Source organism: Chiloscyllium plagiosum, unplaced genomic scaffold (genome assembly GCF_037043375.1).
Source record: "Chiloscyllium plagiosum isolate Xiang-an unplaced genomic scaffold, Cpla_swu_hap1 HiC_scaffold_29, whole genome shotgun sequence".
NCBI lineage: Eukaryota > Metazoa > Chordata > Chondrichthyes > Orectolobiformes > Hemiscylliidae > Chiloscyllium > Chiloscyllium plagiosum.
Window position 1 is genome coordinate 21,822,989 of NW_028270167.1, and position 23,120 is coordinate 21,846,108.

Here is a 23,120-nt window from a genome sequence, read left to right on the forward strand (position 1 = left end):
GCCAACTGTGCAGTGATCTTTTAGTCTTGGTTTTTGTGCTCAAGCCCTGCAGTGGAATTGAAGCTGGATATCTTTTACTCTAAGGCGATATTGCTACCAACTGGACCACAGCTAACACTAGATAATGTTTCAATAAGGATATGTGCTTCAAACTTTTTTTAAAATTTTTCATTTAATGGCTTACAGTGCAGGATAGGTTTTCTAAGGCTTTGGAAAACCAGCAATTGGAGGAAGGTGACCACATACCGATCCAGCAACCAAATGCCTATCCAGCACTGTTTGTGGCTACCTTTGCAAAAATCTAATGTATGAGAAACAGGAGCTTGGCCTCTCAAACTACCTGCTTTCTTCTGTGATTTGAAGTTCCTTTCACATGCCTAATCTTTTTTATAACGTTGCTACGCAAATCTGAAATGATTTCTTTTTGCTGGATGTGTCCACACTCCGAACTCAGTGGTTAGGAACATGATATCTTTCTCTGGTTCTGCTCGTGCTGTTGACTGCTGAGATGAAAATGGAATTGGGGCATTGATAAGATTCCTTCTTTAAGGATCATGTTTAACATTTCCTTGGAGCCTTCCCCTGAAAGTCGGACTACTAAGGAAACAGCACACATGGGCTACTGCAGGCATGCAAAGTTCAGCACCTGCACACGTTTCACTGTGATAGAGATAAAGGAAGATTTTGTCTTTAATACAGTGTTCATTTTCAATTTCTGCAGGAAGTAATGCAGGATTATCGAAATGAGGTCAAGGATTTCTTTGCTGTTGATAAACAACTGGCAGCTGAATTGGAATATGATCTAAAAAAATATGAAGAACAGCTTGTTAGGGAGGAAGAGGAAAGACAAAATCTACCAACTGCACTGGAAATGGCAAACCCAACAAGCACAACTGTAGTACGTCTCAGCTGGTTGTTATTTGATTACACTTTCATAAAATATCTTGGAATGCTTTGCACTACAGAACTGTAGACTGTCATCACAAATTGACATAAGTTCACTCCAGCTTTCCATTGTGCCTCTGTACAAGAACTATTTCTTTCTATTTCACAATAAAATTTTTAAATTAATGTTGTTTCTAAAGGCAAATGGAATATTGGCATTAATTGTGAGCATTTGGGAGCAAATTAAGAATGAGGTTTCATTTTAACATTATAATGAATTTTTTTTTCCTCTCTGGGTAATTTAGCCTTTGTCTCAGAAAAAATAGAGTATGGGTAATTGAATTTATTCAAGATGGAGCTAGATCGATTTTTGTTTGGATGGGTGTAAAGGTTATGAGAGACAGACCGGTAAGTGGGTAGTGTTGAGGAAGTGGGAGGCTGCAGAAAAACTTGGACAGACAAAGAGAATAGACAAAATAGTGGCAGATGGAATAGAATGAAGAAAGCATGGGGTTATGCACTTTAGTGGGGAGAATGTGGTGTAGACTATTTTCTAACTGGGGAAAGGTTTAGAAATCTGAAGCACAAAAGGACTTGGGAGTCCTGGTTCAGGACTCTTGAAGTGAATGCAGTGACCATCACTATTTAGGAAGGCAAATGCAATGTTAGCATTCGTTTTGAGACAGCTGTAATACAAGTGTAGCAGTGTACTGCTGAGGCCATATAAAGTTCTGGTCAGACTGAGTTTGGAATATTGTGAGCAATCTTGGGTTCTATATCTAAGGAAATAAATGCTCCATTGGAGCGGGGGTCCAGAGGAGATTCACAAAAATGATCCTTGGAATCAAGGGTTTGTTGTATGAGGAGCCATTGAGGAATCTGGGTTGATACTCTATCGAGTTTAGAAGGTTGAAGGGAGGGAGGTTTTTTTGAAATGTATAGGATATTGAGAGGCCTGGACAGAATGGACATGGAGATGATGTTTCCACTACTAGAGGATACTAGGACATGCACGCACAGTCCCAAGTGAAGGAATGACCTTTTAGAACGAGAGGAGGAGTATTTTCTTCAGTCAGTGGATAGTGAGTCTGTGAAATTCATTGCATCAGAATGCTGTGGAGGCCAAATCACTGAGCTTCTTTAAGACAGCAATAGGTTCTTGATTAGTAAGAGGATCAAGGGATATGGGGAGAAGACTGGAAAATAGGGTTGAGGAAACGTACCAGAGCACTCTGGTCTTGTATCTTATGGAGATGAGACTACAGTCAATCATCCCCATTTTTTAATTTAATGGCAGTGCAGCATTAAAGGACTGAAAAGATCAGTAGTAGACTAAAGCCTTAAGTTTCTGTGAATGCTTCCCTCAGAAATACAGAAGTAATATGACCGCTAGGATATTACCAATGTTGTGAGAATCAAACATGTTTATATATGCCTTAAATGTCAAAACCCAATTTCACTTTTATTTTTTACCTTTTTTTAAGTTATCACCCAGAGTTTCACCTGCAGCAATGTCTGATGCACAGACTGGCAGTGAAGCACCGTCTCCTTTAGGTCTGAAGACAGCCCAACCTACAACATCACCGCAAAAGACACCCACTTTGGCTTCATGCGGATTTATTACTCCGAAAACTGGAATGCTGAAAATACCTAAATTCACAAAACCTAGGTAGAAAAACTAAATTATCCTCTTTATAGCATTTTTAAAATCATTTTCTGATGGACCACTACCATGTAACTGCCATGAAACAAAAATGGCTGCTTCTTTGTGCTTTTGGTTTTGAATGGATAATGAATTTGGTGTTTCATAGCTTTATTGAATTGAATGATGGACTGATACCTCTTGCAATTTAGTGTTCTTATATCCTGACATTTAACTCTGAACTACAGTTACCCAATAAAACGAATAAAAGTTTAATATGTAATTCAATATGCAGGACCATGGGTATGCCCAAAATAAAACAACCATTGTTGTACTGAGCTATTTTAAATGCTTAAATGTGTCACTGGATGTTGACATTTAATTATCGCTTACGTGTGAAAAGCAATTCCAGTGAAATGTACGAGATATTCATCTTGAGTATCATGCTAGCGCAAACTAAACAAAAAAAAACAAACGGCTTTTTCTCCATGGATGCTGCCAGACCTGCTGGGTTTTTCCAGCAGAGTTAACATTCCAGGTCTGCTGACCCTTCCAGTTTCTCATTGGGGCATCTGCAGTTCTTTTGGCTTTCACACAATAGAATATAGGATCTGGAAGAAGATTATAAATGCAGAAAAGCATCAGCTGGTGTCAGTTGCAGCTTCACCAAAGTTTTACCAACTTTGTCTAAAATTTTATTCTCTATCAAACTGAGAATGAACTAAAATACAGCCTGGGCTATACATATAAAAAAACTGAAGCTATGTGCATCTGTGCATTACAGATCGGTGTCACTGAGTTCAGTGGCTATTCTGAATTCTGCAAGGAAGGCAGCAGAATTGGATAAGAAAAAACGCAAAAGCAGCTCTGGGTGGATTCCATCGTCTTCCATCGGAAACAGTAACATAGAACAAAGACTGGCTGTTGGACATGACTGTTCTGTTGGTAGGACAGTTTTTAGTGATGGCACTTATGTTAATTTAATTAAATTTCTGATGTGTGATAATGAATCCTTTTTCAAAAATATGCAGTTTTCCTAATGAAACAGGGAATTTCAAATGCCTAAAACTTATATCCTATGAGTACAGTTTTTTTGTTTTGTGTAAAATAAGCAATTTTTAAAATACTATGTTAAGATGGCATTTCTGTATCCTTTGTGCTCAAGATTATTTAATGAAGCCACAGACCTAGGAGATTATACCATGATAGCAAATGAATGCACCTCCAGGTGATACTGTGGATAACTGACTAGAAAGAGCCCAGGTCCAATCTTCGCAACAAAAATTAGTTGCTCTTTTAGATACCAATAGAGACAGCAGAGTTGATTTCTTTACCTCAGACTTTAGTTTTGGTTAGGGAGGGGTGGGGGTTTGCTGTGTCACTGATCAGGAGTCATCAGATTGAAATTCATTATGAAATTGAGCATGAAGAAATTAGAAATTGAATTCCAAAGTTGGTACGGTATGAAGTGTTTTGCCGAGGACAATAAGTGAGTAGAGCACACTGTATTTTTCAGGAATAGATGTTTATGGGGAGACAGCAGAGTGCGAATTGTTTTAGATTGCCCTTGCAGGGAGCTGGCACAGCGGTGTTGGCCTTGTGTGATTTTCCTCACTTATAAATTGCTATTGCCATTCACTGCTGTAATTTCATTAAATTTAGACTATTAATAAGATTTATGGAAATCTGTTGGGGTTTTTTTGTAAATCCAAGGGTTATTTTACTTGGCATTACATAAGGTAAACGTTTGTCCAAGCATTCAGTGAGGGTACATAAACTTGAATATTGTAGCTCAATGTTTAGGCTTTAATGTTAAAATGAACACTCTTCACACTTGTTTAACTAATATTCTCTTTGCGAAGTTTCATTCCAGGGCTCAGGACAGCGTACAAGATCAGAAGCTTTGTCTGCTAATTCATCTGTGGTTGAACGAGCTGTCAGTACTCCTGATCGTAAGTGTAGTTACAGTCCTGTATAAATTGGGAACAAGAGCAGGTCATTTGACTGCACTAACCTGCTTGCAATTCAATAAATGGTGAACTGTGGCACCTCTACACTTTCCCACCTAACCCAGTAACCCTTGTTAGGCCATAATTTATCTCTGCCCTGAAAATATCTAATAACCTTCACCTCCAACTTTCTCTGCAGCAGAGTAGTGCCACCTTTAGTGATGGGCATTCTGATAGTGTCCTGGTGGTCATACTATTCAGGCATCTACCCACTATCCCAGCCAGATCCATACTTGGACTGAAACTGAAACTTGATTTGTGCCTCCTCCAACAATTCAGTACTGAATTATGATTTTGAAATGTACAGTTGCCAGAATGAATTATTTGTGCATTTCAAATGAAACACTGAACATTGAGTTTGCAGAAGTGCTATATACTATTAATTTCAATTAAATATTGACTTACAAATTGCTGTAAAAATACTACACAAGAAGGAACTGTGCGATAGAACACACTAATTGGGTTTGAGTTAAAGTTTCTACTTGTGGATAAGTTGAATTTGTTGGGAAAATTCTCTTCCAAGTTCAATAGCTGAAAGAAAAATCAGACCTCTTAGTTGTAGCAATACTGATGACATTGGAAGAATCTGTAGAAATTAGTGTTTTACCCATTAATCATAGAAAATGCAGCAGCAATCAGATTATGGCAATCTACCTAGATTGAGAAGGAATTTTGTAAAATACACAAAGTACCAATTGAATTAATTGGTTAACTGAATTTTAATTCATATCTAATTAAAATTGTGATATTTAAAAACATTAACTCTGTTATGGAAAAATAACTTTCATAACCCAGGACATCTGAAAGACCTTTTGAGGCCAGGAAGCTGAGGCTTCATAAGCAGCAGAGAGATACATGACCATATAATTTTACTGTGAGTGAGGGATGGATTTTAGATGGGCCATGACAACTTCCCTGTTGTCCTTTGAACATTTCCTCTCATATAAGCTTCAGAATCCATGGCAGAGTTAGTACAGTACTTTAGCACTTCAGTAGGAAAGTACAATTCTGCTGCCTTGCTATCCTCTGGAGAGGTTCATTATAATGCTATGAGCAACACTGATTTCAAACCTTGTCTGATTTAAAATTTCTGCAAAAAAAATTTGATTTTGCTCAGTGCCCAATTTGTTTTTTTACCAGTAGGCGGTGCTGTGAATCTCAATAGATTCACATCCTTGTCACCACGTCTCACTTGGAACTATTTAGAAATCAATATTTAAAAGACTTAAGTACTGTGCACAGTCTAAATCTTCCAATTGCCATTTTCTACTTTATCCTTTATTTCTTTCCCCACAACTAAATTCCAGAATGTCCAAATAATCTGCTAATTATGATAATTGGGTTGGGGATGAAAATGGATTGTCAACACGTTTGAACTGATGTAGGATCAATCATTTTCAGGAAAGATGACAAAGTTGGCTGGATAATACAATTCATTTGGGGAACTAGATTTAAGTGCTGAGAGTTCAGTATGGAATAAAACCTTATTTGCAATCCTGTTAGGTTTGGCATCAATGCATAAACAGCCTTATAATCTGTTCTATACTCAGTCAAAAATATGCTCAGCTTCCAAAGAAAGTCTAGTATCCAATTAAAATAGTACAACTGTATACCAGTAATAAATATGCTTCTTTAGTAATTAATTAGTCCATTTTCTTTCAGGAACAATTGATAATGTGACCTTTGCTGCAGGAGTCAGTTACATCAGTACAACACAAACGCCGTCTGAAAAATGTGAGTTTGCAGTGTGCCTGTTGCATTTTAACTTGCAACTAAAATATCAAGCAGTTTTTTTTTGTACCTACCTTTTTTGTAATTTGTATATTTAATATAGGATTCTACTTCTGAAAAATATTTGTTCGTTTCAGTATGTAAGCCAGCTAGAGGGACATGTAAACATTTTAGCCTTCTGGAATATTTTTCAGCTGTGCATTAGCCTTTTACAAAATCTCTAATAAAGATTGCTGATAGTTCTGTGGTTGTTCCAACCACAAAATCTAGGCTGTCACTGTTGTCCTAATTACATGTAGATAGCAGAGGTTGCTCTCATAATTTCAACATTGTTGTTTGAGATTCCTATTCTTCCAGTTATGATTTAAGTCTTGGATCTCTCGAGTGACATGAACTCCACTTTCAAGTATTAGTCTCCTTTGGGAAAAAGAATGGCACCTTATTGAATCACCATATATTCATGTAGAAGGTTGACATTTTTCATGGGTAATATTTTCAACAGATTAAAGCCCATGCTGGGTCTTTTGAGATGCCAACTACACCTCATTATTCGTCAAGATTTTGAATCTAGCAGTGAAAAGCTGATTCAGATTTTGTAGCAATTTTTCTGATTTGAATGAGAGAAGAACAAGTGTGGCAGAGATTCACGACTGGGAGTAGTATTGGTAATGACAAAAATGAGCTAAAGCTGAAGATTTTGCGACCAAATATCAAAATTTTTGCAAGTGATTAAATTTACTGTTTGAGTATAGGTAGTGGTGTATTTGGGTTCTTAATGGTATACTAATGAACAGCTCTTCAGCCCTGGATGGAATGTTAAATTCTTTTTTTTAGGAAAGCAATTTCAGCCACTATCTCTTATACCCATCGTTATTTTGCATACCTATGTCAATGGTGGCAGAATTGAAACTAGCATCAGTAAAGTGAAATTCATGCCACTGCACTCACTAGGTCTTGGTGGGCAACCTTCTGAGGTCAGCAAGAAGTGCCATCACTTTGCTGTTTGTAACATTTGGCCCTTGATATCTGGAACGAGACAAGTTAAACTGAATACATGCATTGAGATAGAGCCCGTTTGGCAATAAAACATTAGAAGGAATAACTATGGTTTAAAATAAATTTGTTTGTAATTTGGATAGAGACTTTTCAGATTTGTTACACAAGTACACAGTCCTTTATCTGAAATCCAAAGTTTTTATTCCTCCATAACAAGGTTGGTTGGTGGGCAAACAGTTAACCCGACTCCACACCCACTTGACCCATGTCACTCAGATGTGATGTTGGGGCATCAATTCTGTCTCAGAGCTCGTAGTACTCATAGGCGCATCTGCTATTCAGTAAGATTTTTTAAAATTTCACCATTAAACTGTCACTTATTCCAAAACCCAAAAATTCCGAATTCTAAAAAGGAATAACGCTGTAAACACTATTCTGTAACACCTGATTTTTAGAAATATATATTAACAGCAAAATTCTTAATTTTATTGAGAACTAGTCATGTTGGATGTTCTTGAGTGCACATGCACAATAAATCTCTGGAATAATTAAATATGACTGAAGATTTAAACTGTAATTGCATTATTTTATGATATTGCTATCTAACTGAGAAATAAGCGATTGGCCTTTTTTAAATACAACAGATGAGGAACATGCACAGGAGGAGCAGAAAAGCATGCTGTGTCTAATGTCTCCAGATAAACCGTAAGTAGCTAAATACTAGAATGCTGTATTCAGCCATTGAAAGAGTCATAGAGATGTACAGCATGGAAACAGACCCTTCGGTCCAACCCAATCTAGTCCCACCTGCCAGCACCCAGCCCATATCCCTCCAAACCCTTCCTATTCATATACCCATCCAAATGCCTCTGAAATGTTGCAATTGTACCAGCCTCCACCACATCCTCTGGCAGCTCATTCCATACACGTACCACCCTCTGCATGAAAAGAGACCGAAGGGGCAACTTTTTATATTTTTCCCCTCTCACCCTAAACCTATGCCCTCTAGTTCTATCCATGCCTCTCAGTTTTATAAACCTCTATAAGGTCACCCCTCAGCCTCCGACGCTCCAGGGACGCTCCGACGCCCCAGCCTGTTCAGCCTCTCCCTGTAGCTCAGATCCTCCAACGCTGGCAATATCCTTGTAAATCTTTTCTGAACCCTTTCAAGTTTCACAACATCTTTCCGATAGGAAGGGGCCCAGAATTGCACACAATATTCCAACAGTGGCCTAACCAATGTCCTGTACAGCTGCAACTCCTGTACTCAATACTCTGACCAATAAAAGAAAGCATACCAAACGCTGCCTTCACTATCCTATCTACCTGCGACTCCACTTTCAAGGAGCTATGAACTTGCACTCCAAGGTCTCTTTGTTCAGCAACACTCTCTAGGACCTTATCATTCAGTGTATAAGTCCTGCTAAGATTTGCTTTCCCAAAATGCAGCACCTCGCATTTATCTGAATTAAACTCCATCTGCCACTTCTCATCTGGTCCAGATCCTGTTGTAATCTGAGGTAACCCCCTTTACTGTCCACTACACCTCCAATTTTGGTGTCATCTGCAAACTTACTAACTACCTTGCTCCCCTGTATAATATACATAAGAAATCTGACTCTGAAGGTTTTTTCAAAGGTAAAGAATTAAAAGCCTTAGTGTCATTTGAACGCATAACACTTTTAGATAACTTATTCCCTTGCTGTTAACATGGCATGTTTCACTATCTGCCTGTTCTGAGTTACACATAAATTCACATTTACATGCAAATACTGCAGCAACAGAAGGTATGATGAGATTAAACAAAATCTGGAAGCTAATGACAAGACAAGCTGAAAGAACTAAACTGGCTACAAACATTTAATGTGACTATTTATTACTTTGTCAGTTTCGCTGGCACTTCTACTTAGCATTAAATTAATGGCAGTCATTACTTCATGGTAACTAATTTGCAAGTACAGTTGACTTATCCTAGAAATCTATTTTAAGAATTTCTACCAATTCATACCCTCCTTCCTGATCCCCCAGTTTTCAGCTCATGCCAAAAATATTCTGTATATTAAGGGGGTAAAACATTGAATGTTTCTTAGGGGATATACTCTGGTCTTCTCAGGATGAAAGAAAAACAAGAAAACCTTGTTTGTCCATAATCACTCATGGTCCTTTCAAATAGATCAGTCATTAAATCTGCTAAAGAATAATATTTACAAAGAACTTACAAGACAAATTGTCACAACTTTTTTTTTTAAAAAACTGACTCATTGCTCACTGTTTTTGTAAATCTTTGGTTCATACATTTTGTATGTTATGTATCTGTTCCCTTAGAGTTCCTCATCCCCGTCAGTGGAATGTGAAGTCACCAGCTAACAGGAACACAAATCAAATCCAAGGCAGAACAAGATCACAGAAGAAATATCCCCTCAGGCCTTCAAACTAAAGAAATTTATATTGTGCAGTTGTGTACTTTTGAGAATTTTGTATACTTAGAGAACAAGCTCAAAGAATTACTTCAAGGGAAAGACATTTCAGTGGACACCTTTTAGTTCATTTCTTAAACCCCTTTTCCCAAAATATACAGAGAACTGAAAACATTTGTTAATTACTTTTACAGATTCCCTAGTTACTTCTCAGCCTAATGAAAAGTTACAATTCTAACAAGCCACTAAAAGCTGTCCTGCATACTTAGTATTACTATTCTTCTGGTGAACCCACTGGATTCTCAAGGCTACAAGGGGAATTCAAATTAAGCTGAAATACAAAAACTTGTTTTCCTAGCAGGTTTATACCACCTTTGGGGTATTGAAACATCTTAACAGGACTTCTGTACGGGTCCTGCTTTGACTCCTCCAAGATTACTACAGTCTGCTTTAGGAAGCCCCATGTGAGTGTGTAAAACTGGAAGTTAGTTTTAAAAATGGATTCAAGCGATGTAATGAATCTGTCCTATTACAAATTCACTTCATATGTCATATGGTTGTCACATTCTGAAGAACAATGAAAAGAGATGGTGACAAAATAATCAATATACAACAAATTTTATGCTAAATAAACAAGGCCAAAGGCTGAGTGACTTTAAATTCTTTAATTATGTAATTAATATTGTAAATGTAATATTTGCTTCTTTTTCAATGTATAATTATGTTTATGTACTGGGATGCCTCTGAGGAAACCATTCAGTTTCTGTACATTAAGATTTATACAGATTGGTGGTTTAAACAATCCTTTATTCTCATTGAGATTTCCAATGTCACTTTTAAAAGGTGCGAAACTGTGGCAGTGTGTGTATACAAATTCTTTTTGAAAACAGCAAGAACAGTGAAGAACTGACAAATATTTGAATTACCTAATTGCACCACATGGTGGTGCTGTGTACTGAAGATTGGAACTAGTTATTTTGTTGGTTTCAGATCTACTGTTGAACTAGTGCTTCAATTTAATAACTATCAAACATATTTTTTTTCTCTTGGGACCCAAAGGATGTTCAGCATAATTACTAGGTGGTTAAGCAAAGTAAATACTACTTAAGTAAACCACTAAGATAATTGCAAAGAAGTGGAAATTTTATTGTTCACTACCCAGCAACCTTTTAATAAGTAAGCAGCTGGGGTCTGAAGCTCTGCCTACATAACTGAATAATTGAGCATTACTTGCATAAATCATATATAAAAGAATGGTGTTCAAGAGAAATTTTACAAAGGTTGGTTAGAATCTGTAAAGTATAGTAGCAAAGAAAATTTCAATTTCAGTTTTGGATAAGAGTTTTGAATGGAGTTGTGCATGGCTCTAGTAAACTTGCTGCCCTTTCAGCAAGCTACAAAAATTCAGCAAAATCCCAGCAGTAGGATTGAAGTAGTAGGCTTGATAAATCAGTGCTGTTTCAAATAGAAATCTACAAGATATTTTGACTGAAGGATTATTTACATCCCTGAGGTTACGCAAAGCTACATTAAAAACCGAATTAAAAGTTTGTTATCCTACAGCTGTGTTTGAAGTACCAGATGAATGAATTAAGTCAAACCAAAGTTTTAAGATTTGCTGTTGAGTTGCATCATTTGAATTGTCAGTGTTTCACATTTAAATATGCAGTTAAATTAATTACAGCTATGACAGTAGTGAAAATGTAGGAATATTAAAAATTTTAAAACTAATGTAAATACTTGTTTATTTCTTCTTCACAATACTCAAAGAAACCCAGAATCTGAGATTTAAACCCTGTTTTGATACAAATGTACTTGGTATCAAGGAACTATAGTGTTTTGGGGAAATTTCATTTTACTTCAAAAAACTTGGACATTTAGAGATTGACTATCTGCCACATTTACTTGAATTTAATTCCTGCAAGTTTATGTATGTAAAGTGCCTGATTCTTTTGCTGTTTACAAGCATGTAGTTTTCTCCATTTACAACTGGCTGTAAAAACCAGGAGTGCAGAGAAGGTATTTTAAAATGTTAGTTAGTACCACTCCAGCAGATGGTATGTCTTCACCTATCAAAGGGTTCACAAATTAACTTCACTCTGAAAATAAAATGCAGAAATTATACTTGTGCATAAATCCTACATGCCAAGCTTTCCAATCAAAATAAGGTCCAATGCCATTTTTTGTGGATGAATGAATATTCTACCCCCAATATATAAAAATGCTAATATACAAACATTATTTCTTAATGATTCTATTTAATAAATGATTCTATTTAATAAATAATTGTGTAATGAAGCTCTATGCTGGAATAGTGTACAAAATATCTATTAAAGATAATCCAGTAAGATTACAATTCAAAAGTGACATTTATTCCTCAAAAGTTTGTCAACTTGTTAATAAGAACACATAGCTCAGCATTACAGAATATAAAACAACATTTTTAACAAAATATACTAACTTCAGTGCAAAAACCAAAAATAAGGAAACACTTAATGTTCAGTGATTTTTTTCTTTTCAATATCTGAAAATCTCACAATATTGAACTATAAAATGCAATCCCTGTCTTCTGAAACAACCAAATCATATTAGGTTAGGTCAGACAAAATTAGTACGTTTTCTCTAGATTATGAAATCCACAAAAACAGTTCCTATATTTCTAATCACTTCAAATTTTACATTAGATTCCATACAGAAGTGTTTAACTAGTATGATATGCATTTCTAATACAACCTATAGTATAGATTAAAGCCAGAGTTATCAATATTGATATATACAAAGTGTCCAGGATTACTCTGCTCCCTTTATACTATAAATTAATTGAACAAACCTTTGGAAGGAAAAGCATGTTTCCTTTTTGGATACATCAAAATTGAACTGAGAATTGAGGATGGTTTTCACATTTATGAAAATCATTGGACTGCATGATTTCTTTAAAAAATGAACAAACTGAAGCAACTTCTTGGGGGTGGACTGTTGGGGTATAATCTACACATGCACAGAGCATAGATTTACTATGAGGACTGGCCTTTAAGTTGGAATGAAGTTCAACGTCTGTATTTTTAAGCTTCATTGAAGTGAATTAAGCATGCCACAATAGATTTGAATTCTTCAAAGTTTCACTTAATGATCTCTAGCCCCCAAAAGAGATAAACTTTACACAAGTATAGCTGTAGTATTAAATGCATCTAAAATATACACATCACTACCATTTTACAAAAAAAAGTGTGCAAGTTAGGAATCAAGGCTTTGAAATATTTATTGATACTATTTTTGTAAAAGTAAGAACATTTAGAAATATTAAATTATAAAATGCAAATCAGTGGACTCTGACGCAACCAGATCCATTTTGTTTTATCATTAATACTGTGCGCTTGTTAAAGACTTGAACCAGCACCTTTTTGCGAACAAGTCTCAGAATATTAACTGGCACTTTGATAGTGCAGCATACTCTCACTAAGAGGTTCGGTTGAATCAAGGCTGTCTACCGATCCAGGTAAATATTGAAGATCCTGTGACAGTATTCATAGAAAAACAAGGTCTCCTAATCATGACAAATGTATCAATCCCCTAATATTGCAAAATAATTACTTGGTTTATCTCACTTTTTTGTATGGAATCTTAACTGCCCATCGACTTCCTACCCAATAAAAAATGACACTTGATGGTTGTCAAGGTGCTATATAAAATGTTGGACTTGCTTTTTAATGCTTAGTTTGTATTATATAGCAAAGACTGCAAGAGAGAGTACTTTTTTGGGAGCAACCCTTCTTCCTATTTTGTAAAATTCAAACTGCTCTTTTGATTATCGTTTATAGTTGTTTGAACTGCAAAAGTTCAAAGCTGTATTGAATTTGATCATTTCAGTCTAACAAGTTTTAAGTCTTTGAGTTAAGAGTAACTGAGACAAACTTTAAATTCAAAGAATAGCGAAAGATCATCGTTTTGATTGTGTCTCCAAAACTGAAAACGTTTGCTACTAATCAAGTGATCAAATAGTAAAAATACCTGTTGAAATAAATACTGGCCTGAACTGGGTTTTTTTGGGTCAGGGTGGGAATGTTACAAGTGCAAAGCTTCACCATGTTCCTCAGTTGTAAAAAGGCTTTGTTTACCATTCTACTCATTCATTTGAATTTGCACGTCTGCTGAAACAAAAATTGATTTAAACGTTGGCATTTTTCAATACTATTTAAGTATGCCTTCTTCAAAGTTTATTTAATAATTGTTTTTTTTTAAACTTTGTCTGCGTTTTAAAAAAAGCCATCAAGTAATTTTGTTGGCTTAACATTTCAACACGAAGGAGTGAGTATTGAAAACCTCAATCTTTGAAATAGTTTGACTGATGATCGCCTTATAGATTTCTATTTTTACCTTGAGTAATTTCTTAGTAGTTTGCTTGTTAATGCAGAGCTCTGGTTTAATGAACTAACACTATTTTGAATACTTTTACACTTTCTGCACAAGTTTCCATTAAATAAACTTTGATTTCAAATGAATACAGGATCTGGAGAGATTTCTCAAAACAAGTACTCATCAACTTAAATATTATTCACAGGCAATTCTGATTTTCAAATCCATTTTCTAGATCAAAACTTGAACTAAATACAGGAAAATACAATCTCAAAACAAAACAATGATTTGAGTCTATTATTTGAATTGTGATATAACTGATAAAGTTTACTGCTTCTTGGCCTTTCATGTATATTTTTTTTTCAGAATCTGATACTGGGGCTTTAACCTTATATTACAACAGCAGATAATTAGGGAACCTTGTTACCAGCACCAAAACAACTTTTGATATCAAAAATGTAAATTAAATTTTAAAAAATGTAGTGGCAGCAAATAGTGGTCAACAGCTTTGGCAAAAAGTCATATTGTTACAAGTCTCTGGATATTAACCTTTTATAGATTTGTGACCCATACATAAATATTTAAATTCACTATTGGTTTAAGTTCCTTTACAAAAAGTATGTCTGTCGTCTTCAGTTCTCTGGTCTTCTCCCATTTTAGATAACAAAGGATGACTTGTGTCGGAAATCTCCCTATAATGGAGGAAAGGGGCAAGTTACATAGTGTATACAAAAATCAGTCACCGAGTGTGCAAAGAAATTTCCATAGACCAGAAGCTCACTTCATTTTATGGAGTTCAGATCAGTGAACTCTTAAACATGTTTCATTAAACAAGCACACCAGCGGATCTATTATCAGTAGAACTTTAGGATTAAGATTCCGAATATGCCCTTTTCAAATATCTAAAATGATGACGTTGCCTCAGTACATCAACCCCTTGTCTGCCAACAACCTTTAACTGTTTCATATTCATGTACAGTCAATTTTTCTCTAATGCAATGTCTGCATTCTTGGGCAACTCCACATTAGAGAAAGGTTGAGCTTTAGCAACAATGCTTCAAGTGTTGGCACTATAACTGCTTTACAGCCAATACATATATACATATATTGCACTTTAGAAACAGCACCTCAGATTTGTCAATCATGTTAGAGCAAATTTGCGTTGATGAAATCTTACCTCATTGTCCACAGGATTTGATCTGACATAGTCAACATCATCTGCTTTTGAAGAGGCCTGGTAACTGAAATTTAAAATGCTTGATTTTGTATGGTTGCATTACTAAGTCCCGGTAATTATTAAAACACTTAAATTTACGATGCTTAGCTTAAAAAAGGTTAATAAATGTATACTTGCCTTTATTAGTTGAGGGTTAGTTAGCAGAGAGGTTATGTTAGAACTATATAAAATGTTGGTTGGTTGTATCGTGTATGGTTTGGGATCCACATTACAGGAAGGATGTGATAGAACTGAAGAGGATGCTGAGAATTACAAGGATGTTGCCTGGGCTGGAGACTTTAAGCTTTCAGGAAAGATTGGACAGATTGATTTTGTTTTTGTTGGAGCAGAAGAGATTGAGACAAGACATGATTACATGTATAAAATAATAAGTGCACAAAGTAGACAGGAAGAAACATTACCCCTGGATGGAGGGATCAATAACCAGGGGCAGAAGATTTATAGAGGAGATCAGATTACTTACAGTGGGGAAACAGGTCCTTCAGCCCAACAAGTCCACAACGACCCGCCAAAGCGCAACCCACCCAGACCCATTCCCCTACATTTACCCCTAACACTACGGGCAATTTAGTATGGCCAATTCACCTGACCTGCACATTTTTGGACTGTGGGAGGAAACCGGAGCACCCGGAGGAAATCCATGCAGACAAGGGGAGAATGTGCAAACTCCACACAGTCATTTGCGAGATGTGAGGAAAATCTTTTTCACCTAAAGGTTGGTGGGAAACTGGAACTCACTGTCTATTAGTGTAGATGCAGAGACCCTTATGATATTTAAGCAGTATTTAGATGTGCTGGAAAATGAGATTAGACACTGAGTGCGTATGGGAAAATTAACAGTGAAATTCACAACTGATCTTGGAAGAATTGTTTGGGTGAAGTTCACAGCACAGCATAAGTTAATTGTTTTAAGTGGCCTACAAAAAGTCTACAGTAGTGAGCAGAATGGGTTCTTTCTTGATTATATGTTTTTTGAGATATGTCTCTTGATTAAACTTAAAGTATAAGCCATAACTACAAAACACTACCCCAGGTTAGATTAATAGAGGAATAAGACTTATTTTCTGGGTCTGTAGATTGTGAAGGAGCAAAAATGGCCTTTTCAATGATATGTACTTAGATGGGGGAGTTTAAAGAGAGTTTCAGGGTTACTGCGGATCATATCAGATCGAATGGATTGGTTGGAGAGACAGTTAGAAGCAATGAGGAATTTGCAACAGCAACAGTATGTGATGGATAGCAGTTACAGGAAGGTGAGGGTATGGTCTCAGATAGTCACAGAGATGGGCTAACTCCAGGAAAGGTAGGCACTTAGTGCAGGTGTGTTCTGTGGCTATACTCATTTCAAACAAGTATGCTATTTTGGAAAATGTAGGGGGGTGATGGCTGATTGTGCTATATTCCCCTGAGAATCCAAGTTTCTGATATTGAGACTGGCTCTAATGTAACGAGGGGTACATCAGGTTCCAAGAGATAAATTGTATTAGGGGATTCTCTAGTCTGAGGTACAGACAGATGTTTCTGCAGCAAAAAATCAGAATGGTGTGTTGCTTCCCTGGTGCCAGGATCAAGGATGTCTCAGAAAGGGTGCAGAATGTTCTCACGGGGGAGATGGGCCTGCAAGAGGTCATTGTCCACATTGGAACCAACGACATAGGAAGGGAAAGGGTTGAGATTCTGAAGGGTGATTACAGAGACTTGGGCAAGAATTTAAAAAGGAGGTCCTCTAGAGTAGAAATATCTGGAATATTCCCTGTGCTACAAGCGAGTGAGGGCAGGAGTAGGAGGATAGAACAGATGAATGCATGGCTGAGGAGCTGGTGTACGGGAGAAGGATTCACATTTTTGGATCATTGGAATCTCTTTTGGGGTAGAAGTGACCTGTACAAGGAGGTCGGATTGTACCCAAATTGGAAGGGGACTAATATACTGGCAGATGAGCTCAGGGCATGGTTAGGAACATGGGACTGGGATATCATTGCAATTACAGAAACATGACTCTGGGATGGACAGGGCTGACAGCTTAATGTTCCAGGATACAAATGCTACAGGAAGGCAAGAAAGGGAGGCGAGAGAGGAGGGGGAGTGGCATTTTTGATAAGGGATAGCATTACAGTTGTGCTGAAGGAAATACATCCAGGGAAATTATTTGGGTGGAACTGAGAAATAAGAAAGGAATGATGACCTTGTTGGGATTGTATTATAGACCCCCCAAATAGTCAGAGGGAAATTGAGAAACAAACTTGTAAGGAGATCTCAGCTATCTGTAAGAATAATAGGGTAGTTATGGTAGGGGATTTTAACTTTCCAAACATAGACTGGGACTGCCGTAGTGTTAAGGGTTTAGATGGAGAGCAATTTCTTAAGTGTGTACAAGACAATTTTCTGATTCAGTATGAGGATGTATCTACTAGAGAAGGTGCAAAACCTGACCTACTCTTGGGAAATAAGGCAGAGTAAGTGACTGAGGTGTCAGTGGGGGAGCATATTGGGGTCAGCTGCCATAATTCTATTCCTTTTCCATCACTAAAAGTTGAAGTTCTAAATTGGACATAGGCCAATTTTGACGGTATTAGGCAAGAACTTTCAAAGCTGATTGGGGACAGATGTTCACAGGCAAACAGACGGCTGGAAAATGGGAACCTTCGGAAATGAGAACGAGAATCCAGAGAAAGTATATTCGTGTCAGGGTGAAATGAAAGGCTGGTAGGTAGAGAGAACGCTGAGTGACTAAAGAAATTGAGGGTTTGCTTAAGAAAAAGGAAGCATATGTAAGATATAGACAGGCTAGATCGAGTGAATCCTGAGCAGAGTATAAAGGCAGTAGGAGTGTACTTAAGAGGGAAATCAAGAGGGCAGAAAAGGTGACACTAGATAGCTTTGGCAAATAGAATTAAGGAGAATCCAAAGGTTTTTTACAAATATATTAAGGACAAAAGGGGAACGAGGGAGAGAATAGAGCCCCTCAAAGATCCTTTGTCTGGAACCGCAGAAAATGGGGGAAATACTGAGTATTTTAGAACATAGAAGAATACAGCGCAGTACAGGCCCTTTGGCCCTCAATGTTGCACCGATCCAAGCCCACCTAACCTATACTAACCCACTATCCTCCATATACCTATCCAATGCCCGCTTAAATGCCCATAAAGAGGGAGAGTCCACCACTGCTACTGGCAGGGCATTCCATGAACTTACGACTCGCTGAGTGAAGAACCTACCCCTAACTTCAGTCCTATATCTACCCCCCCTTAATTTAAAGCTATGCCCCCTTGTAATACCCGACTCCATACGCGGGAAAAGGTTCACGCTGTCAACCCTATCTAACCCCCTAATCATCTTGTACACCTCAATCAAGTCACCCCTAAACCTTCTTTTCTCTAATGAAAACAGCCCCAAGTGTCTCAGTCTTTCCTCATACGATCTTCCTTCCATACCAGGCAACATCCTGGTAAACCTCCTCTGCACCCGTTCCAGTGCCTCCACATCCTTCCTATAGTATGGCGACCAAAACTGCACACAATATTCCAGATGCGGCCGCACCAGAGTCTTATACAACTGCATCATGACCTCAGGACTCCGGAACTCAATTCCTCTACCAATAAAAGCCAGTACGCCATATGCCTTCCTCACCGCACTATTTACCTGGGTGGCAACTTTCAGAGATCTGTGTACATGGACACCAAGATCCCTCTGCTCATCCACACTACCAAGTATCCGACCATTAGCCCAGTACCCCATCTTTTTGTTATTCTTCCCAAAGTGAATCACCTCACACTTAGCTACATTGAATTCCATTTGCCACCTTTCTGCCCAGCTCTGCAGCTTCTCTATATCCTGCTGTAACCTGCCACATCCTTCCTCACTGTCAACAACTCCTCCGACTTTCGTATCATCCGCAAACTTGCTCACCCAACCTTCTAACCCCTCTTCCAGGTCATTTATAAAAATGACAAACAGCAATGGTCCCAAAACAGATCCTTGCGGAACACCGCTAGTGACGGCACTCCATGAAGAAACTTTGCCATCAACTACTACCCTCTGTCTTCTTCCATCCAGCCAATTCCTAATCCAAACCTCCAACTCACCCTCAATGCCATATCTCCGTATTTTCTGCAGTAGCCTACCATGGCCTTACTATCAAACGCCTTACTAAAATCCATATATACCACATCTACCGCTTTCCCCTCATCAACCTCCTTCGTCACCTTTTCAAAGAATTCAATAAGGTTTGTGAGGCACGACCTGCCCTTCACAAAACCATGCTGACTATCCTTGATCACATTATTCCTATCCAGATGTGCATAAATCCTATCCCTTACAATTCTCTCTAAGACTTTGCCCACAACAGAAGTGAGACTCACCGGCCTATAGTTACTAGGGTTATCCCTACTCCCCTTTTTGAACAAGGGAACCACATTTGCTATCCTCCAGTCTTCTGGCACTACTCCTGTAGACAAAGAGGACATAAAAATCAAGGCCAATGGCTCTGCAATCTCCTCCCTTGCTTCCCAGAGAATCCTAGGATAAATGCCATCAGGCCCAGGGGACTTATCTATTTTCACCTTTTCCAGGATTTCCAACACCTCTTCTCTACATACCTCAAAGCCATCCATTCTACTTATTTGTGACTCAGTATTCACATCGACGACAATGAGTAAATACTGAAGAAAAGTATTCATTCAGTGTCTCCCCAATCTCTTCCGCCTCCACACGCAACTTCCCACTACTATCCTTGACTGGACCTATTCCTACCCTAGTCATTCTTTTATTCCTAACGTACCTATAGAAAGCCTTAGGGATTTCCCTAATCCTACCGACTAAGGACCTTTCATGTCCCCTCCTTGCTGCTCTTAGCTCTCTCTTCAGGTCCTTCCTGGCTACTCAATCGCCCCAATTGAACCTTCACGTCTCATCTTGAGATAGGCCGCCCTCTTCCATTTAACAAGGGATTCCAATTCCTTATTAAACCACGGCTTCCTCGCACGACCCTTTCCTCCCTGCCTGACAGGTACATAATTATCAAGGACACTCAATAGTTGCTCCTTGAACAAGCTCCACATATCATTTACACTCTTGCCTTGGAGTCTACTTTTCCAAGCCACACATCCTAAGTCATGCCTCACCGCAACATAATTTCCCTGACCCCAGCTATAACTCTTGCCCTGTAGTACACACTTATCCCTCTCCATCATGAGAGTAAAAATCACCGAATTATGGTCACTATCCCCAAAGTGCTCACCTACCTCTAATTCTAACACCTGGCCTGGTTCGTTACCCAGAACCAAATCCAGTATGGCCTCACCTCTTGTTGGCCTGTCTACATATTGTGTCAGGAAACTCTCCTGCACACATTGAACAAACACTGACCCATCTAACGAACTTGAGCTATAGCTTTCCCAATCAATATCAGGAAGGTTAAAGTCCCCCATACTGATTTTGCATCAGTATTTACTGTGGAAAAGGATATGGAAGATACAGACTGTAGGGAAATAGATGGTGTCTTGAAATGCATAAAGGTGGATAAATCCCCAGGACCTGATCAGGTGTACCCTTGAACTCTGTGGGAAGCTAGAGAAGTGATTGCTGGGCCTCTTGCGGAGATATTTGTGTCATTGATAGTCACAGGTGAGGTGCTAGAAGACAGGAGGTTGGCTAACGTGGTACCACTGTTTAAGAAGGGTGGCAAGGACAAGCCAGGGAACTATAGACCAGTGAGCCTGGAAGGAATCCTGAGGGACATGATGTACATGTATTTGGAAAGGCAAGGACTGATTATGGATAGTCAACATGGCTTTGTGCATAGGAAATAATGCCTCACAAACTTGATTGAGGTTTTTGAAGTAACAACAAAGAGGATTGATTAGGGCAGAGTGGTAGATGTGATCTGTATGGACTTCAGTAAGGCATTCACCAAGGGAGACTGATTAGCAAGGGAAGATCTCACTGAGTACAGGAAGAACTAGCCATTTGGATACAGAACTGGCTCAAAGGTAGAAGACAGAGGGTGGTGGTGGAGGGTTGTTTTTCAGACTGGAGGCCTGTGACTAGTGGAGTGTCACAAGGATCGGTGTGAGGTCCTCTACTTTTTGTCATTTACATAAATGATTTGGATGTGAGCATAAGTTAGTAAATTTGCAGAGGATACCAAAATTGGAGGTATAGTGGACAGCAAAGAAGGTTACCTCAGATTATAACAGGATCTGGATCAGATGGGCCAATGGGCTGAGAAGTGGCAGATGGAGTTTAATTCAGATAAATGCGAGGTGCTGCATTTGGGAAAGTAAATCTTAGCAGGACTTATCCACTTAATGGTAAGGTCCTAGGGAGTGTTGCTGAACAAAGAGACCTTGGAGTGCAGGTTCATACCTCCTTGAAAGTGGAGTCGCAGGTAGATAGGATAGTGAAGGAGGAGTTTGGTATGCTTTCTTTTATTGGTCAGAGTATTGAGTACAGGAGCTGGGAGGTCATGTTGTGGCTGTACAGGACATTGGTTAGGCCACTGTAGGAATACTGCGTGAATTTCTGGTCCCCTTCCTATTGGAAAGATGTTGTGAAACTTGAAAGGGTTCAGAAAAGATTTACAAGGATGTTGCCAGGCTTGGAGGTATAGGGGGAGGCTGAACGGGCTGGGGCTGTTTTCCCTGGAGCGTCGGAGGTTGATGGGTGACCTTATAGAGATTTACAAAATCATGAGGGGCATAGATAGCATAAATTGACCAGGTTTTCTCTTTGGTCAGGGAGCCCAGAACTAGAAGGCATAGGTTTAGTGTGAGGGGCGGGGGGGGGGGGGGGGGGGGGGAGGAGGAGGAGATATAAAAGAGCCCTAAGAGGCAACTTTTTCCACACAGTGTGGTAGATGTATTGAATGAGCTGCCAGAGGTAGTGGTGGAGGCTGGTACAATTGCAACATTTAAGATGGATATGGTCCGGATGCTGGTAGGTGGGACTAGATTGGGTTGGGATATCTGGTCGGTGTGGATGGGTTGGACCGAAGGGTTTGTTTCCATGCTGTACATCTCTATGACTTTATTAGATGGTTGTTTTTGACTGGTGTGGATGTGATGGACGAAATGTCGTATTCTGTGCTGTAGATTAATACACAGGAAATTGCATAGTTAATTCATCCAAAATTTCATGATAACAAAATTTTAAAGAGGTACATTTAAAATTCAGGGACATTTCTCCGTATTTAAAAAGAAATAATTAGCAAGATGTGTGCATTGCTGGCTAGTTCAGCATTGCTAGCGAACTACTCTCTTGAACCACTGTAGTCCATGTGTGGCAAGTACACTTGCAATGTTGTTCAGGGTGGAGTTCTGGATTTTGAACAAATGATACTGAAATGACTATGGTATAGTTCCAAGTCAGGATATGTTCTTGACTGTGTATTCATGTGCCTACTGCTCTTGTCCTTCTGGGTGGCAAAAATTAGATTTGGAGGGTATAATCGCTGCAGCCTTGGTGGTTTGCTACAATGCAATTCTCTAGATTGTATGGCACAATCAAAATCACAGAACCTGGAATCATGCTTCATAGATAATGTCAGGCTGTAGGTTGACTAGTCTGGAACAGCCATTCCTATTCTGACAAGTCTTCAGCCATTAAGGAAGTCTTTACATGGATTGTGTGTTATCTTATTTCTAATGTCTTGAGTATTAGCAGGTAGTCTATCTGGTTACATTCCTTTTAGTTTTGATATTACTGGTTGGTCTATTTTCTGAATTAACAGAAAATTGCAATGGATCTGGAGTCACATGTAGGCCAGACTACATGAATGGCAGACTTTCCATCCCAACAGGACTGAGAATAATGGGTTTTATAACAATAACAAATGGTTTCATGGTCACCAT

The 23,120-nt window shown here is 38.4% G+C and overlaps 1 protein-coding gene and 1 non-coding gene across 3 annotated transcripts in view; one reads left to right on the forward strand and one right to left on the reverse strand.

Moving 5' to 3' along the window:
• Positions 1–11,411, forward strand: part of ncapd3 (non-SMC condensin II complex, subunit D3) — an 82,527-nt gene extending 71,116 nt beyond the window's left edge. For both annotated transcript variants that reach the window (XM_043676756.2, XM_043676759.2), the window contains 7 exons: positions 722–898; positions 2,370–2,554; positions 3,312–3,472; positions 4,390–4,479; positions 6,199–6,270; positions 7,908–7,968; positions 9,589–11,411. In XM_043676756.2, the coding sequence (XP_043532691.2) occupies positions 722–898; positions 2,370–2,554; positions 3,312–3,472; positions 4,390–4,479; positions 6,199–6,270; positions 7,908–7,968; positions 9,589–9,700 (858 nt within the window). In that variant the 3' untranslated portion in view covers positions 9,701–11,411. The remainder of the gene's footprint in view (positions 1–721; positions 899–2,369; positions 2,555–3,311; positions 3,473–4,389; positions 4,480–6,198; positions 6,271–7,907; positions 7,969–9,588) is intronic.
• Positions 11,412–11,944: 533 nt separating this feature from the next.
• LOC122540683 (uncharacterized) lies at positions 11,945–21,909 on the reverse strand. Its single transcript, XR_015751995.1, has 3 exons — positions 21,453–21,909; positions 15,211–15,274; positions 11,945–14,725 (listed from the first exon to the last, which is right to left on the reverse strand). It is a non-coding gene; the product is annotated as an uncharacterized LOC122540683 (transcript).
• Between the last annotated feature and the right edge of the window lie 1,211 nt (positions 21,910–23,120).